At 45.6% G+C, this 17,696-nt stretch overlaps 1 protein-coding gene across 7 annotated transcripts in view; it reads left to right on the forward strand.

Annotated features, from left to right (window-relative positions):
- The window catches only part of LOC110504625 (actin-binding LIM protein 3), an 85,496-nt gene that overhangs the window by 55,493 nt on the left and 12,307 nt on the right, over nt 1–17,696 (forward strand). For 2 of the 7 annotated variants that reach the window (XM_090220149.1, XM_090220151.1), the window contains exons 7-13: nt 6,044–6,131; nt 6,377–6,435; nt 10,045–10,116; nt 12,019–12,234; nt 12,441–12,464; nt 12,964–13,093; nt 13,579–13,689. In XM_090220149.1, the coding sequence (XP_090076275.1) occupies nt 6,044–6,131; nt 6,377–6,435; nt 10,045–10,116; nt 12,019–12,234; nt 12,441–12,464; nt 12,964–13,093; nt 13,579–13,689 (700 nt within the window). Of the gene's footprint in view, nt 1–6,043; nt 6,132–6,376; nt 6,436–10,044; nt 10,117–12,018; nt 12,235–12,440; nt 12,465–12,963; nt 13,094–13,578; nt 13,690–14,019; nt 14,155–17,696 lie in introns of those variants that run through there. The other 5 variants (XM_090220154.1, XM_090220153.1, XM_090220155.1 and 2 more) reach the window with 4 other exon arrangements.

Raw genomic sequence — 17,696 nt, forward strand, 5'->3', positions numbered from 1 at the left:
CCATCTCTCTCTCACTGTCTCTCACTCTCTCTCTCTCTCTCTCTCTCTCTCTCTCTCTCTCTCTCTCTCTCTCTCTCTCTCTCTCTCTCTCTCTCTCTCTCTCTCTCTCTCTCCATCTCTCTCTCTCTCTCTCGCTCTCTCTCTCTATCTCTCTCTCTTTCTCGCTCTCTCTCTCTCTCTGTCTCTCTCTCTGTCTCTCTCTCTCTCTCTCTCTCTCTCTCTCTCTCTCTCCCTCCCTCCATCTCTCTCTCTCTCAGACACCTCCTCATCTCCCTCACTCTCTCTGTATAGTGTGTCTAGGTGGCCCAGAGGGATGGTTGTGCTAATTACAGTAGGAGGGCAGGACAAAGGCTCTGTCCCAAATGACAACATTTTTCCAACCGAGTGCCCTACTATTAACCAGGGTCCTATGGGTCCTAGTGCATATTGGGAGTAACACTCAGTGTAGGAGCTGTTGAACAGAGGGATTGCTATGAAGGCATTATTATTATTCCATTCACAGGCTGATTTATCATTAAGTAGGAGACCACTGACAATTAGGATGGTTAGCTATCTTCACAATATCTCTTTCTTTCACTCTCTCTCTCTCTCTCTCTGTGTGTCTCTCTCTGTCTCTCTTTTCCACTCTCTCTCTGTCTCTCTCTCTGTGCGTGTCTCTCTGTATGAGTGTCTCTCGCTCTCTCTCTCTGTGTGTGTCTCTCCCTCTCTCTCTCTCTCTCTCTCTCTCTCTCTCTCTCTCTCTCTCTCTCTCTCTCTCTGTGTGTGTGTGTGTGTCTCTGTGTGTGTCTCTCTCTCTCAATTCAATTCAAGGAGGTTTATTGGCATGGGAAAGGTGTTAACATTGCCAAAGCAAGTGAGGTAGATAATATACAAAAGTGAAATAAACAATAAAAAATGAACAGTAAACACTACACATACAGAAGTTTCAAAACAATAAAGACATTACAAATGTCATACTATATATATATATATATACAGTGTTGTAACAATGTACAAATAGTTAAAGTACACAAGGGAAAATAAATAAGCATAAATATGGGTTGTGTTGACAATGGTGTTTGTTCTTCACTGGTTCCCCTTTTCTTGTGGCAACAGGTCACAAATCTTGCTGCTGTGATGGCACACTGTGTTTATTAAAATTGGATTTGTTTTCAAATTCTTTGTGGATCTGTGTAATCTGAGGGAAATATGTCTCTCTAATATGGTCATACATTGGACAGGAGGTTAGGAAGTGCAACTCAGTTTCCACCTCATTTTGTGGGCAGTGTGCACATAGCCGGTCTTCTCTTGAGTGCCAGGTCTGCCTACGGCAGCCATTCTCAATAGCAAGGCTATGCTCACTGAGTCTGTACATAGTCAATTCTGCATGCAGAGTCTCAATTCGGTGTTTGTCCCATTTTGTAAATTCTTGGTTGGTTAGCGGACCCCCGACATCACAACCAATAAGGGCAATTGGTTGTATAATTGGTATGTCAAATTTTATGTTCCTTTTGATGGCATAGAATGCCCTTCTTGCCTTGTCTCTCATATCATTCACACTATTGTGGAAGTTACCTGTCAAGGTATGTATTGTCTTTTAGGGCAACGGTGTCTAGATGGAATTTGTATTTGTGGTCCTGGCTACTGGACCTTTTTTGGGACATCATTATTTTGGTCTTACTGAGATTTACTGTCAGGGCCCAGGTTTGGCAGAATCTGTGCAGAAGTTCTGGGTGCTGCTGTAGGCCCTCCTTGACAGAAGCACCAGATCATCAGCAAACAGTAGACATTTGACTTGAGATTCTAGTAGGGTGAGGCCGGGTGCTGCAGACTGTTCTAGTGCCCTCGCCAATTCGTTGATCTATATGTTGCCAATTTTAACTGCACACTTGTTGTTTGTGTGCATGGATTTTATAATGTCATATGTTTTTCCCCCAACACCACTTTCTATCAATTTGTATAGCAGACACTCATGCTAAATTGAGTCAAAGGCTTTTTTGAAATCAACAAAGCATGAGAAGACTTTGCCTTTGTTTTGGTTTGTTTGTTTGTCTATTAGGGTGTGCAGGGTGAATACGTGGTCTGCCGTATCACAATTTGTTAAAAATCCAATTTGACATTTGCTCAGTCTGCTGTCAATGCAGAGGATTTTCTAAGGTTGCTGTTGACCCATATCCCACGGTAGTTATTGGGGTCAAATTTGTCTCCACTTTTGTGGATTGGGGTGATCAGTCCTTGGTTTCAAATATTGAGGAAGATGCCAGAGCTGAGGATGAGGTTAAAGAGTTTAAGTATAGCCAATTGTTGTCTGTATATTTTATAATTTCATTCAAGGTAATTGGAGAATCCTTTGGGTTCTGGTAGTCTTTATTAATATCTGATTCTAAGATTTGTATTTGATCATGTATATGTTTTTGCTGTTTGTTCTTTGCTATATGGCCAAAAAAATTGGAGAAGTGGTTTACCCATGCATCTCCATTTTGGATAGATAATTATTCATGTTGTTGTTTGTTTAGTGTTTTCCAATTTTCCCAGAAATGGTTAGAGTCTATGGATTCTTAAATTGCATTGAGCTGATTTCTGACGTGCTGTTCCTTCTTTTTCCGTAGCATATTTCTGTATTGTTTTAGTGATAAAATCAAATCACATTTTATTTGTCACATACACATGGTTAGCAGATGTTAATGCGAGTGTAGCGAAATGCTTGTGCTTCTAGTTCCGACCATGCAGTAATATCTAACAAATAATCGAACCTAACAATTTCACAACAACGCCCGCTCACATACGCCCGCTCACGCCCTGGGCGTATGTGTGACGTCCATGTTGAGGCCCTCTTTGCGGGGGTGGGGGTCATTGTGTGGGCAGGAGGGGTATGGGTCTGATATGAGGGGCCTAAATGAGGTGTGGGCATCATTGACTTGGGGTGGGGGGTGTTGATTGGTTGGGGTGGGGGTGTGGATGTGGCTGGTAGTGTTGTGGTCTGGATGTAGGTCCTCTTGGCGTAGGTCCTCTATGTGTAGGTCCAGGGGGGGTTCCGCAGGTCTGGGAGAGTGTCTCGCTGGTCTGGGCGGGGTGTCTATTGATCTGTTGCGTCTCTGTTAAGGGCTGCATTTGAGAGCGATGTCTTTTAGCGTCAAGGAGAAGATGGGCGCTGCTGCCTTGTATAGGTGGACCTGGTCATAAAGGCTGTTCAAGTCCAGAGTGGAGTGGTGGGCCAGGAAAACATTTGGTTTTGAGGCACAGCCATGGGAAACACTTGCATTTACCCGCTGTATGGTAGCAGGGTGGAAGTATTTTCATGGTAGTGTTGTGTGTTGGGGAAAGTAGAATAAGCTTTTTCAATCACTCCCTTGAGAACTGTGGCCACCCTGTCCTGCTGTGATCCCAGGTCGTTTGTGCCTGTGTGTATTATTATGTGGCTGGGTGAATCTAGCTGGTCCTCAGACAGAAGGTCTAGGTCGTGCTGGGTGTTTGGACACCAGAGTTTAGACACAAAATGTTTCTTGTATATACAGTGCCTTGCGAAAGTATTCGCCCCCCTTGAACTTTGCGACCTTTTGCCACATTTCAGGCTTCAAACATAAAGATATAAAACTGTATATTTTTGTGAAGAATCAACAACAAGTGGGACACAATCATGAAGTGGAACGACATTTATTGGATATTTCAAACTTTTTTAACAAGTCAAAAACTGAAAAATTGTCGTGCAAAATTATTCAGCCCCCTTAAGTTAATACTTTGTAGCGTAACTTTTTGCTGCGATTACAGCTGTAAGTCGCTTGGGGTATGTCTCTATCAGTTTTGCACATCGAGAGACTGAAATGTTTTCCCATTCCTCCTTGCAAAACAGCTGGAGCTCAGTGAGGTTGGATGGAGAGCATTTGTGAACAGCAGTTTTCAGTTCTTTCCACAGATTCTCGATTGGATTCAGGTCTGGACTTTGACTTGGCCATTCTAACACCTGGATATGTTTATTTTTGAACCATTCCATTGTAGATTTTGCTTTATGTTTTGGATCATTGTCTTGTTGGAAGACAAATCTCCGTCCCAGTCTCAGGTCTTTTGCAGACTCCATCAGGTTTTCTTCCAGAATGGTGCTGTATTTGGCTCCATCCATCTTCCCATCAATTTTAACCCATCTTCCCTGTCCCTGCTGACGAAAAGCAAGCCCAACCATGATGCTGCCACCACCATGTTTGACAGTGGGGATGGTGTGTTCAGCTGTGTTGCTTTTACGCCAAACATAAAGTTTTGCATTGTTGCCACAAAGTTCCATTTTGGTTTCATCTGACCAGAGCACCTTCTTCCACATGTTTGGTGTGTCTCCCAGGTGGCTTGTGGCAAACTTTAAACAACACTTTTTATGGATATCTTTAAGAAATGGCTTTCTTCTTGCCACTCTTCCATAAAGGCCAGATTTGTGCAATATAGGACTGATTGTTGTCCTATGGACAGAGTCTCCCACCTCAGCTGTAGATCTCTGCAGTTCATCCAGAGTGATCATGGGCCTCTTGGCTGCATCTCTGATCAGTCTATTCCTTGTATGAGCTGAAAGTTTAGCGGGACGGCCATGTCTTGGTAGATTTGCAGTGGTCTGATACTCCTTCCATTTCAATATTATCGCTTGCACAGTGCTCCTTGGGATGTTTAAAGCTTGGGAAATCTTTTTGTATCCAAATCCGGCTTTAAACTTCTTCACAACAGTATCTCGGACCTGCCTGGTGTCTTCCTTGTTCTTCATGATGCTCTCTGCGCTTTTAACGGACCTCTGAGACTATCACAGTGCAGGTGCATTTATACGGAGACTTGATTACACACAGGTGGATTGTATTTATCATCATTAGTTATGTAGGTCAACATTGGATCATTCAGAGATCCTCACTGAACTTCTGGAGAGAGTTTGCTGCACTGAAAGTAAAGGGGCTGAATAATTTTGCACTTTTCAGTTTTTGATTTGTTAAAAAAGTTTGAAATATCCAATAAATGTCGTTCCACTTCATGATTGTGTCCCACTTGTTGTTGATTCTTCACAAAAAAATACAGTTTTATATCTACATGTTTGAAGCCTGAAATGTGGCAAAAGGTCGCAAAATTCAAGGGGGCCGAATACTTTCGCAAGGCACTGTATTTCCCATTTGAGTCCAAAAGGAGTACAGTCTGTGTCTTGTGTATGTCCTCAGTGGGTGTGGGGGGTGGTCAGGAGGGCCATCAGGGTGTCTGACAGGGGGGCTGCTCAGAGGGGGTGAGATACCCTGGGCTTGGGGTTCTTCATTTGTCTGTCCTGCTGTGATTTCGATGCTATGGTCAGGGTGGACTCTTCTGCTGTGGTGTTGATGCTATGTTCAGGGTGGACTCTTCTGCTGTCGTGTCGATGCTATGGTCAGGGTGGACTCTTCTGCTGTGGTGTCGATGCTATGGTCAGGGTGGACTCTTCTGCTGTGGTGTCGATGCTATGGTCAGGGTGGACTCTTCTGCTGTGGTGTTGATGCTATGTTCAGGGTGGACTCTTCTGCTGTGGTGTTGATGCTATGTTCAGGGTGGACTCTTCTGCTGTGGTGTTGATGCTATGTTCAGGGTGGACTCTTCTGCTGTGGTGTCGATGCTATGGTCAGGGTGGACTCTTCTGCTGTGGTGTTGATGCTATGTTCAGGGTGGACTCTTCTGCTGTGGTGTCGATGCTATGGTCAGGGTGGACTCTTCTGCTGTGGTGTTGATGCTATGTTCAGGGTGGACTCTTCTGCTGTGGTGTCGATGCTATGGTCAGGGTGGACTCTTCTGCTGTGGTGTCGATGCTATGGTCAGGTTGGACTCTTCTGCAGTGGTGTCGATGCTATGGTCAGGCTGGACTCTTCTGCTGTGGTGTCGATGCTATGGTCAGGAGCTGAAGTGGGCTGTTCTTCTGGCTTCTTTGTGAGGATGGACACATTTCTAGTTGGTTGTTCTCTGTCACACTCCATCTCCTCCAGCAGTCTAATTCTCTCCTCTAGTGCTCTGTTCTTCTCCTGCTCCTGCTCTTTCTACTGTTTATGTTGTCTCACTACGGTCTCTCTCTCTCTGTGTCCAGGCAGGGGGGAAACACTACCACCCTACCTGTGCCCGCTGTGCCCGCTGTCACATGATGTTCACAGAGGGAGAAGAAATGTACCTGCATGGTAACACACACACACACACACACACACACACACACAAACACACACACACACAAACAGCATCACTGATTTATAAAATTAATAATGATCTGTCTGTCTGTCTGTCTGTCTGTCTGTCTGTCTCTCTCTCTCTCTCTCTCTCTATCCTCTCTCTCTCTCCCCCTCTCCCCTCTGTCTCTCTCTCTCTCTCTCTCTCTCTCTCTCTCTCTCTCTCTCTCTCTCTCTCTCTCTCTTTCTCTTTCTCTCAGGTGGTGAGGTGTGGCACCCTTTGTGTAAGCAAGCAGCCAGATCAGAGAGAAGAATCAGGGTGAGACAGGAACACATATCACTCTACTCTACAGAAACACAGATATCACTCTACTCTACAGAAACACAGATATCACTCTACTCTACAGAAACACAGATATCACTCTACTCTACAGAAACACAGATATCACTCTACTCTACAGAAACACAGATATCACTCTACTCTACAGAAACACAGATATCACTCTACTCTACAGAAACACAGATATCACTCTACTCTACAGAAACACAGATATCACTCTACTCTACAGAAACACAGATATCACTCTACTCAACAGAAACACAGATATCACTCTACTCTACAGAAACACAGATAGCACTCTACTCTACAGAAACACAGATATCACTCTACTAAACAGAAACACAGATATCACTCTACTCAACAGAAACACAGATATCACTCTACTCTACAGAAACACAGATATCACTCTACTCTACAGAAACACAGATATCACTCTACTCTACAGAAACACAGATATCACTCTACTCTACAGAAACACAGATATCACTCTACTCTACAGAAACACAGATATCACTCTACTCTACAGAAACACAGATATCACTCTACTCTACAGAAACACAGATATCACTCTACTCTACAGAAACACAAATATCACTCTACTAAACAGAAACACAGATATCACTCTACTCTACAGAAACACAGATATCACTCTACTTGTAGATATGTATTGTTGAAAAAGGAGGGACAGGAGGCAGGAGGGACAGAGAGGCAGGAGGGACAGGAGGCAGGAGGGGCAGGAGGCAGGAGGGACAGGAGGCAGGAGGGACAGAGAGGCAGGAGGGACAGAGAGGCAGGAGGGACAGGAGGCCTTCTAGCTCCTGCTGTGTTCTCACTGTTCATTACTGGAACAATGTTTTATTTTTTGTTTTGTATGTAATGTAAATGCTTTAATGTGTTTGGACCCCAGGAAGAGTAGCTGCTGCCTTGGCAGAACTAATGGGATCCATATTAAATCCAAAGGAAGAGTAGCTGCTGCCTTGGCAGAACTAATGGGATCCATATTAAATCCAAAGGAAGAGTAGCTGCTGCCTTGGCAGAACTAATGGGATCCATATTAAATCCAAAGGAAGAGTAGCTGCTGCCTTGGCAGAACTAATGGGATCCATATTAAATCCAAAGGAAGAGTAGCTGATGCCTTGGCAGAACTAATGGGGATCCATAATAAACCCCAGGAAGAGTAGCTGATGCCTTGGCAGAACTAATGGGATCCATATTAAATCCAAAGGAAGAGTAGCTGCTGCCTTGGAAGAACTAATGGGGATCCATAATAAACCCCAGGAAGAGTAGGTGCTGCCTTGGCAGAACTAATGGGGATCCATAATAAATCCCAGGGAGAGTAGCTGCTGCCTTGGCAGAACTAATGGGATCCATATTAAATCCAAAGGAAGAGTAGCTGCTGCCTTGGCAGAACTAATGGGATCCATAACAAATCCAAAGGAAGAGTAGCTGCTGCCTTGGCAGAACTAATGGGGATCCATAATAAACCCCAGGGAGAGTAGCTGATGCCTTGGCAGAACTAATGGGGATCCATAATAAACCCCAGGGAGAGTAGCTGATGCCTTGGCAGAACTAATGGGGATCCTTAATAAACCCCAGGGAGAGTAGCTGCTGCCTTGGCAGAACTTATGGGGATCCTTAATAAACCCCAGGAAGAGTAGCTGCTGCCTTGGCAGAACTAATGGGGATCCTTAATAAACCCCAGGGAGAGTAGCTGCTGCATTGGCAGAACTAATGGGGATCCTTAATAAACCCCAGGGAGAGTAGCTGCTGCATTGGCAGAACTAATGGGGATCCTTAATAAACCCCAGGGAGAGTAGCTGATGCCTTGGCAGGAACCAATGGGGATCTATAATAAACCCCAGGAAGAGTAGCTGCTGCCTTGACAGGAACTAATGGGGATCCATAATAAACCCCAGGGAGAGTAGCTGATGCCTTGGCAGAACTAATGGGGATCCTTAATAAACCCCAGGGAGAGTAGCTGCTGCCTTGGCAGAACTAATGGGGATCCTTAATAAACCCCAGGGAGAGTAGCTGCTGCCTTGGCAGAACTAATGGGGATCCATAATAAACCCCAGAGAGAGTAGCTGCTGCCTTGGCAGAACTAATGGGGATCCATAATAAACCCCAGGGAGAGTAGCTGCTGCCTTGGCAGAACTAATGGGGATCCTTAATAAACCCCAGGGAGAGTAGCTGCTGCATTGGCAGAACTAATGGGGATCCATAATAAACCCCAGGGAGAGTAGCTGCTGCCTTGGCAGAACTAATGGGGATCCTTAATAAACCCCAGGGAGAGTAGCTGATGCCTTGGCAGGAACCAATGGGGATCTATAATAAACCCCAGGAAGAGTAGCTGCTGCCTTGACAGGAACTAATGGGGATCCATAATAAACCCCAGGGAGAGTAGCTGATGCCTTGGCAGAACTAATGGGGATCCTTAATAAACCCCAGGGAGAGTAGCTGCTGCCTTGGCAGAACTAATGGGGATCCTTAATAAACCCCAGGGAGAGTAGCTGCTGCCTTGGCAGAACTAATGGGGATCCATAATAAACCCCAGGGAGAGTAGCTGCTGCCTTGGCAGAACTAATGGGGATCCATAATAAACCCCAGGGAGAGTAGCTGCTGCCTTGGCAGAACTAATGGGGATCCTTAATAAACCCCAGGGAGAGTAGCTGCTGCATTGGCAGAACTAATGGGGATCCATAATAAACCCCAGGGAGAGTAGCTGCTGCCTTGGCAGAACTAATGGGGATCCTTAATAAACCCCAGGGAGAGTAGCTGCTGCCTTGGCAGAACTAATGGGGATCCTTAATAAACCCCAGGGAGAGTAGCTGATGCCTTGGCAGAACTAATGGGGATCCTTAATAAACCCCAGGGAGAGTAGCTGCTGCCTTGGCAGAACTAATGGGGATCCTTAATAAACCCCAGGGAGAGTAGCTGATGCCTTGGCAGAACTAATGGGGATCCTTAATAAACCCCAGGGAGAGTAGCTGCTGCATTGGCAGAACTAATGGGGATCCTTAATAAACCCCAGGGAGAGTAGCTGCTGCCTTGGCAGAACTAATGGGGATCCTTAATAAACCCCAGGGAGAGTAGCTGCTGCATTGGCAGAACTAATGGGGATCCTTAATAAACCCCAGGGAGAGTAGCTGCTGCATTGGCAGAACTAATGGGGATCCTTAATAAACCCCAGGGAGAGTAGCTGCTGCCTTGGCAGAACTAATGGGGATCCTTAATAAACCCCAGGGAGAGTAGCTGCTGCCTTGGCAGAACTAATGGGGATCCATAATAAACCCCAGGGAGAGTAGCTGCTGCCTTGGCAGAACTAATGGGGATCCTTAATAAACCCCAGGGAGAGTAGCTGCTGCCTTGGCAGAACTAAATGGGGATCCTTAATAAACCCCAGGGAGAGTAGCTGCTGCCTTGGCAGAACTAATGGGGATCCATAATAAACCCCAGGGAGAGTAGCTGCTGCCTTGGCAGAACTAATGGGGATCCTTAATAAATACAAAATACAAACTTTTCCCACGTCATCTGGAATGTTTATCTTTCTTACACTCCTTCCTGTCTTTCTTTTCTTTCTTCCCACAGCACAGACGTCTGTCAGAGACCTCCATCTCTCCACCGGGCTCGTCAATTGGCTCTCCCAGTCGTGTCATCTGTGTGAGTAACCAATCACTAGCCAATCTTCCTCTACCTCCACCCAACCTTCAGGGCTCACTAGCTTTGAATACAAAAACCCAATGGACAAATCCATTTTCTCCTGAAGTGTGCACTCGTTCACTATTTCTCACCATCTAGAACACTTGGATGTGTGTAAACCTGGGCTAGAGGAAATCTCTACCGCATGTAATTTACTATTAAATCAAATGAATTATTTATCATAATATGAATACTATATGTATTCTTTACCATGAGATGTAAAGTGGGTAAAGTGACATCAGGATAGATAATAACAAGGTAATTGAGGTAGATATTTACATTAAGGAGGGTAAAGTGACATCAGGATAGATAATAACAAGGTAATTGAGGTAGATATTTACATTAAGGAGGGTAAAGTGACTAGGCATCAGGATAGATAATAACAAGGTAATTGAGGTAGATATTTACATTAAGGAGGGTAAAGTGACTAGGCATCAGGTTAGATAATAACAAGGTAATTGAGGTAGATATTTACATTAAGGAGGGTAAAGTGACTAGGCATCAGGGTAGATAATAACAAGGTAATTGAGGTAGATATTTACACTAAGGAGGGTAAAGTGTCATCAGGATAGAGTCTTTGGCAATTTTTTGGGGCCTCCAGTGATGTACTGGGCAGTCCGCACCACCCTCTGTAGCGCCTTGCGGTCCAGGGCGGTGCATTTACTGTACCAAGCGGTGAAAAAGCCAGTCAAAATGCTCTCGACGGTGCAGCTGTATAACTCTTTGAGGATCTGAGGGCCCGTGCCAAATCTTCTGAGGGGGAAGAGGCACTGTCATGCCCACTTCACGACTGTGCAGGTGTGAATGGACCATGTTAAATCAGTGAAGGGAAGTGAACAAGTGCACACTTTGGGAAGAAGGAGAGATAATTGTGACTGTCACTGTGGCCCTGCCCAATACAGATAGGAGGCACCGGTTCATACTCCACTCATCACTCACCCCTGAACCCTGACACCTGACCTCACCTTACACTGCTACCGAAGTCCTCTTGTTATGTTGGAACACAGCCTGTGTGTGTGTGACTGTGTGCTCTGTTTGGACTGCAACTAGTCTTTTCTGAACTGTCCTGTAGAGTCACTACTGCTGTTGGAAATATTAGATTACACATACATGCACATAAACACACGTAGAGACAGTGTTTGTTCTCTGAGCTTTGGCCTCGTAATCCATGACCTTTTTGCTCAGGGTGATGGATGATTGCAAAACACAGAGTAAGCTCTCTCTCTCTCTCTCACTCTCTCTCTCTCACTGCTTTGTGGAGCTGGAGGTCATCTCAGGGAGTTGTCAGACCCTGCAGTACATAGTCAGCAGTCAGTCACATGTTCACTGTACAGTGTGTGTTGTGTCAGTGTAGGGCTTGTACTGTCAGCATGCTCTACAGTCTGCAGCACGCTATCCATGTAATTGGGTTTTCATGCGTAAATGTCTTTCATGTCCTGTGTGTGTGGTTGTTTCTTTGTGTGCGTGTGCATGTGTGCGTGTGTGCGTGTGTGTGTGTGTGCGCGTGTGTGTGTGTGTGCGTGTGTGTGTGTGTGTGTGTGTGCGTGTGCGTGTGTGTGTGCGTGTGCGTGTGTGTGTGTGTGTGTGGTTGTTTCTTTGTGTGCGTGTGTGCGTATGTGCATGTGTCCGTGTGTGTGTGTGTGTGTGTGTGTGTGTGTTTGTGTGTGTGTGTCATGTCCTGTCCCACCCCAGGCCAGGGTGGAGAATGTGATGCCAGACTATTAAGACTTTGCCGCACTGCCTAAGGTCAAGGCCATATATGAGGTCCAGCCACCGGACCTCATATCATCCTACCAGCAACAGAATCATCCTAACATATCATCCTATCAGCCACATAATCATCCTACCATATCATCCTACCAGCTACAGAATCATCCTACCATATCATCCTACCAGCCACAGAATCGTCCTACCATATCATCCTACCAGCAACATAATCATCCTACCATATCATCCTCCCAGCCACAGAATCGTCCTACCATATCATCCTACCAGCAACATAATCATCCTACCATATCATCCTCCCAGCCCTACCCCAGATACTCCTCAGATGACATAGAGACCTTCAGCTATGGAGAGGTATTACATGCTATGAAGCTATCAGGAAATACACCTACGTTATTTTCTTATACACTTTCTCTAAATTCACTGACAAATACTGTATATTTCTAAACTTGATGTCAATGTAGACTGAACTGAATCCATTTCCACAGTTGAGATAATGGTCCATTATGCTTCAGACAATGACTTCTGCCTTATTTCTTTCTCATGTATTTCTTTTTCAGTCACTTGGGACTCTCTATTCTCAGGTTAGTAACCTTGTTGTTTTACAGTCACCTCGGACTCTGTTCTCAGGTTAGTAACCGTGTTGTTTTACAGTCACCTGGGACTCTCTGTTCTCAGGTTAGTAACCTTGTTGTTTTACAGTCACCTGGGACTCTGTTCTCAGGTTAGTAACCGTGTTGTTTTACAGTCACCTGGGACTCTGTTCTCAGGTTAGTAACCGTGTTGTTTTACAGTCACCTGGGACTCTGTTCTCAGGTTAGTAACCGTGTTGTTTTACAGTCACCTGGGACTCTCTGTTCTCAGGTTAGTAACCGTGTTGTTTTACAGTCACCTGGGACTCTGTTTTTAGGTTACTAATCGTGTTTCCAACAGAATGAAGAATAATTTCTGCGATCAGTTGCCTTTGGATAAGTGGATAGTTAGTTATAGTTAGATAGTTAGACTCCCTGTATATCTCCCTCTCTTTTCCCTTTCCCATCACTCTATCTCTGTCTCCCTCTATTTCTCTCCCCCTCCCTCTAGAAGCTGTATGACAGTGTAGACATGAAACAGAGACAGTGTTCCAGCCCCGGCTACATGGACTCTCCCTCCTTCAGCCGTCAAGCCATGTCTCCCATCATGCCTTGCTCACCGCAGCACTATGGACACCCCGGTGAGTCACACATGCACTCATTCAGGCAACCAATCAATCAACCAGTCAATCAATTAAATCGTATTTGTGTCGCGCTTTTTACAAATGCATTAAAGAGCAAGAGGGACTAGCCTCAGGTTGAGCTTCTGAAAGAGCTGTGCAAACATTCCTCCTCTTCCTGTCAATCTCCTTCCATTTCTGGCTACTGACCATAAAAGCAATGGATAGATCTTCCACCGTATCACTTACAGCAGTTAGTGCAGTCAACGGCAGTGATCAGAAGGGGAAGGAGACTTATAACATTCCTTCTAGCTTCCTGTGCTCATGTGGTGCAGTATGCCTTTCCTCAATGCTGTTGAAATGCATACTGCACCTAATTGGCTCAGGTGATTGCCTGGCAGATGCTGTTGATCATCTTTGCCTTTGGTTATGATTGGTTGGGAGGGACTGGAGGGCAGGACAAAGGATTTCTTCATGCTCATGTTTCCTTTGCTGTGATTGGCTAGTGCTGGCTGCAGGCTCTGAGAGTGGCAGGAGCTCACCCTATTACGGCTCGCTGGAGGGACGGCCTAGTTCTTCTACCACATACCACGCCCCCAAGCATTTCCATGTGCCAGGTAGGACTACACTTCAACTGCGTTCCAAATGGCCCCCTGTTCTTTATAGTGGCGCAATATATATGGAATAGGGTGTCATTTGGGACGCGGCCTTCTCTTCATCTCCTCATCCTTCCATCTTCTCCACTTCTGCTCCTCCTCGATTTTTATATTTCCTCAAACTCTCTCGTTATCAGCTACGGTAGCTATGATACGGTACAGCACTTCCCTTTGTACCTTTTCCTTTACCTCATTTTACCCCTCCCTCCCTCACTCCTCCATATTTCACATCACTCTTCTCCCTTCTCTTGTTCTCTCTTTCTCCCTCCCTCCTTCTCTCTCTTTCCCCAGCCTCAGGCGAACCCAACATCTACCACAAACCTCCCATCTATAAGAGAATGGGTACAGTGACTTAGCCTGTCTTATCCTGGCCGTTGTCCTACCTGGGACTTATTGTTTAGATTAATGTTTTCTGTAGCCAATTGTTTATAGTGCAGGGGTTTAGCCCTGCTCTTTAGTCTGCCTGTCTTCCTATCAGTGTAGAAGCCCTCGGTGTGTGTGTGTGTGTGTGTGTGTGTGTGTGTGTGTGTGTGTGTGTGTGTGTGTGTGTGTGTGTGTGTGTGTGTGTGTGTGTGTGTGTGTGTGTGTGTGTGTGTGTGTGTGTGTGTGTGTGTGTGTGTGTGCGTGCGTTTGTGTGTGTGTGTGTGTGTGTGTGTGTGTGTGTGTGTGTGCACTTTAGCTTGTGTCAGAAAGAAGATTAAATAAGTATAAGATGAGATGAAAGGTTAGTTCAGGTCCCCAGTGGTAGATGAAGGGTTAGTTCAGGTCCACAGTTGTAGATGAAGGGTTAGTTCAGGTCCACAGTGGTAGATGAAGGGTTAGTTCAGGACCACAGTGGTAGATGAAGGGTTAGTTCAGGACCACAGTGGTAGATGAAGGTTTAGTTCAGGTCCACAGTGGTAGATGAAGGGTTAGTTCAGGTCCACAGTGGTAGATGAAGGGTTAGTTCAGGACCACAGTGGTAGATGAAGGGTTAGTTCAGGTCCACAGGGGTAGATGAAGGGTTAGTTCAGGTCCACAGTGGTAGATGAAGGGTTAGTTCAGGTCCACAGTGGTAGATTAAGGGATAGTTCAGGACCACAGTGGTAGATGAAGGGTTAGTTCAGGTCCACAGTGGTAGATGAAGGGTTAGTTCAGGTGCACAGTGGTAGTTGAAGGGTTAGTTCAGGACCACAGTGGTAGATGAAGGGTTAGTTCAGGACCACAGTGGTAGATCAAGGGTTAGTTCAGGTCCACAGTGGTAGATGAAGGGTTAGTTCAGGTCCACAGTGGTAGGTGAAGGGTTAGTTATGGACAACAGTGGTAGATGAAGGGTTAGTTCAGGACCACAGTGGTAGATGAAGGGTTAGTTCAGGTCCACAGTTGTATATGAAGGGTTAGTTCAGGTCCACAGTGGTAGATGAAGGGTTAGTTATAGACCACTGTGGTAGATGAAGGGTTAGTTCAGGACCACAGTGGTAGTTGAAGGGTTAGTTCAGGATCACAGTGGTAGATGAAGGGTTAGTTCAGGTCCACAGTTGTATATGAAGGGTTAGTTCAGGACCAGAGTGGTAGATGAATGGTTGGTTCAGTTCCACAGTGGTAGATGAAGGGTTAGTTCAGGTCCACAGTGGTAGTTGAAGGGTTAGTTCAGGTCCACAGTGGTAGTTGAAGGGTTAGTTCAGGACCACAGTGGTAGATGAAGGGATAGTTCAGGTCCCCAGTGGTAGATTAAGGGTTAGTTCAGGTCCACAGTGGTAGATGAAGGGTTAGTTCAGGACCACAGTGGTAGATGAAGGGTTAGTTCAGGTCCACAGTTGTAGATGAAGGGTTAGTTCAGGTCCACAGTGGTAGATTAAGATTTAGTTCAGGTCAACAGTGGTAGATGAAGGGTTAGTTCAGGACCACAGTGGTAGATGAAGGGTTAGTTCAAGTCCACAGTGGTAGATGAAGGGTTAGTTCAGGTCCACAGTTGTAGATGAAGGATTAGTTCAGGTCCACAGTAGTAGATGAAGGGTTAGTTCAGGACCACAGTGGTAGATGAAGGGTTAGTTCAGGACCACAGTGGTAGATGAAGGGTTAGTTCAGGACCACAGTGGTAGATGAAGGGTTAGTTCAGGTCCACAGTTTTATATGACGGGTTAGTTCAGGACCACAGTGGTAGATGAAGGGTTAGTTCAGGTCCACAGTAGTAGATGAAGGGTTAGTTCAGGACCACAGTGGTAGATGAAGGGTTAGTTCAGGACCACAGTGGTAGATTAAGGGTTAGTTCAGGACCACAGTGGTAGATGAAAGGTTAGTTCAGGACCACAGTGGTAGATGAAGGGTTAGTTCAGGACCACAGTGGTATATGAAGGGTTAGTTCAGGTCCACAGTGGTAGATGAAGGGTTAGTTCAGGACCAAAGTGGTAGATGAAGGGTTAGTTCAGGATCACAGTGGTAGATGAAAGGTTAGTTCAGGACCACAGTGGTAGATGAAGGGTTAGTTCAGGTCCACAGTGGTAGATGAAGGGTTAGTTCAGTTCCACAGTGGTAGATGAAGGGTTAGTACAGGACCACAGTGGTAGATGAAGGGTTAGTTCAGGTCCACAGTGGTAGATGAAGGGTTAGTTCAGGACCACAGTGGTAGATGAAGGGTTAGTTCAGGACCACAGCGGTAGATGAAGGGTTAGTTCAGGTCCACAGTTTTATATGACAGGTTAGTTCAGGACCACAGTGGTAGATGAAGGGTTAGTTCAGGTCCACAGTAGTAGATGAAGGGTTAGTTCAGGACCACAGTGGTAGATGAAGGGTTAGTTCAGGATCACAGTGGTAGATGAAAGGTTAGTTCAGGTCCACAGTGGTAGATGAAGGGTTAGTTCAGGACCACAGTGGTAGATGAAGGGTTAGTTCAGGACCACAGTGGTAGATGAAAGGTTAGTTCAGGACCACAGTGGTAGATGAAGGGTTAGTTCAGGACCACAGTGGTAGATGAAGGGTTAGTTCAGGTCCACAGTGGTAGATGAAGGGTTAGTTCAGGACCAAAGTGGTAGATGAAGGGTTAGTTCAGGATCACAGTGGTAGATGAAAGGTTAGTTCAGGACCACAGTGGTAGATGAAGGGTTAGTTCAGGTCCACAGTGGTAGATGAAGGGTTAGTTCAGTTCCACAGTGGTAGATGAAGGGTTAGTACAGGACCACAGTGGTAGATGAAGGGTTAGTTCAGGTCCACAGTGGTAGATGAAGGGTTAGTTCAGGTCCACAGTGGTAGATGAAGGGTTAGTTCAGGACCACAGTGGTAGATGAAGGGTTAGTTCAGGACCACAGTGGTAGATGAAGGGTTAGTTCAGGACCACAGTGGTAGATGAAGGGTTAGTTCAGGACCACAGTGGTAGATGAAAGGTTACTTCATGACCACAGTGGTAGATGAAGGGTTAGTTCAGGTCCACAGTGGTAGATGAAGGGTTAGGTCAGGTTTCTTAAGATACCACAGTGGTAGATGAAGGGTTAGTTCAGGACCACAGTGGTAGATGAAGGGTTAGTTCAGGACCACAGTGGTAGATGAAGGGTTAGTTCAGGACCACAGTGGTAGATGAAGGGTTAGTTCAGGACCACAGTGGTAGATGAAAGGTTACTTCAGGACCACAGTGGTAGATGAAAGGTTACTTCATGACCACAGTGGTAGATGAAGGGTTAGTTCAGGTCCACAGTGGTAGATGAAGGGTTAGGTCAGGTTTCTTAAGACACCACAGTGGTAGATGAAGGGTTAGGTCAGGACCACAGTGGTAGTTGAAGGGTTAGTTCAGGTCCACAGTTGTATTTGAAGGGTTAGTTCAGGACCACAGTGGTAGATAAAGGGTTAGTTCAGGACCACAGTGGTAGATGACTGGTTAGTTCAGGTCCACAGTGGTAGATGAAGGGTTAGTTCAGGACCACAGTGGTAGATGAAGGGTTAGTTCAGGTCTCTTAAGAGACCACAGTGGTAGATGAAGGATTAGTGCAGGACCACAG

Source organism: Oncorhynchus mykiss, chromosome 25 (genome assembly GCF_057628025.1).
Source record: "Oncorhynchus mykiss isolate SJ-2025 chromosome 25, ASM5762802v1, whole genome shotgun sequence".
Lineage (NCBI taxonomy): Eukaryota > Metazoa > Chordata > Actinopteri > Salmoniformes > Salmonidae > Oncorhynchus > Oncorhynchus mykiss.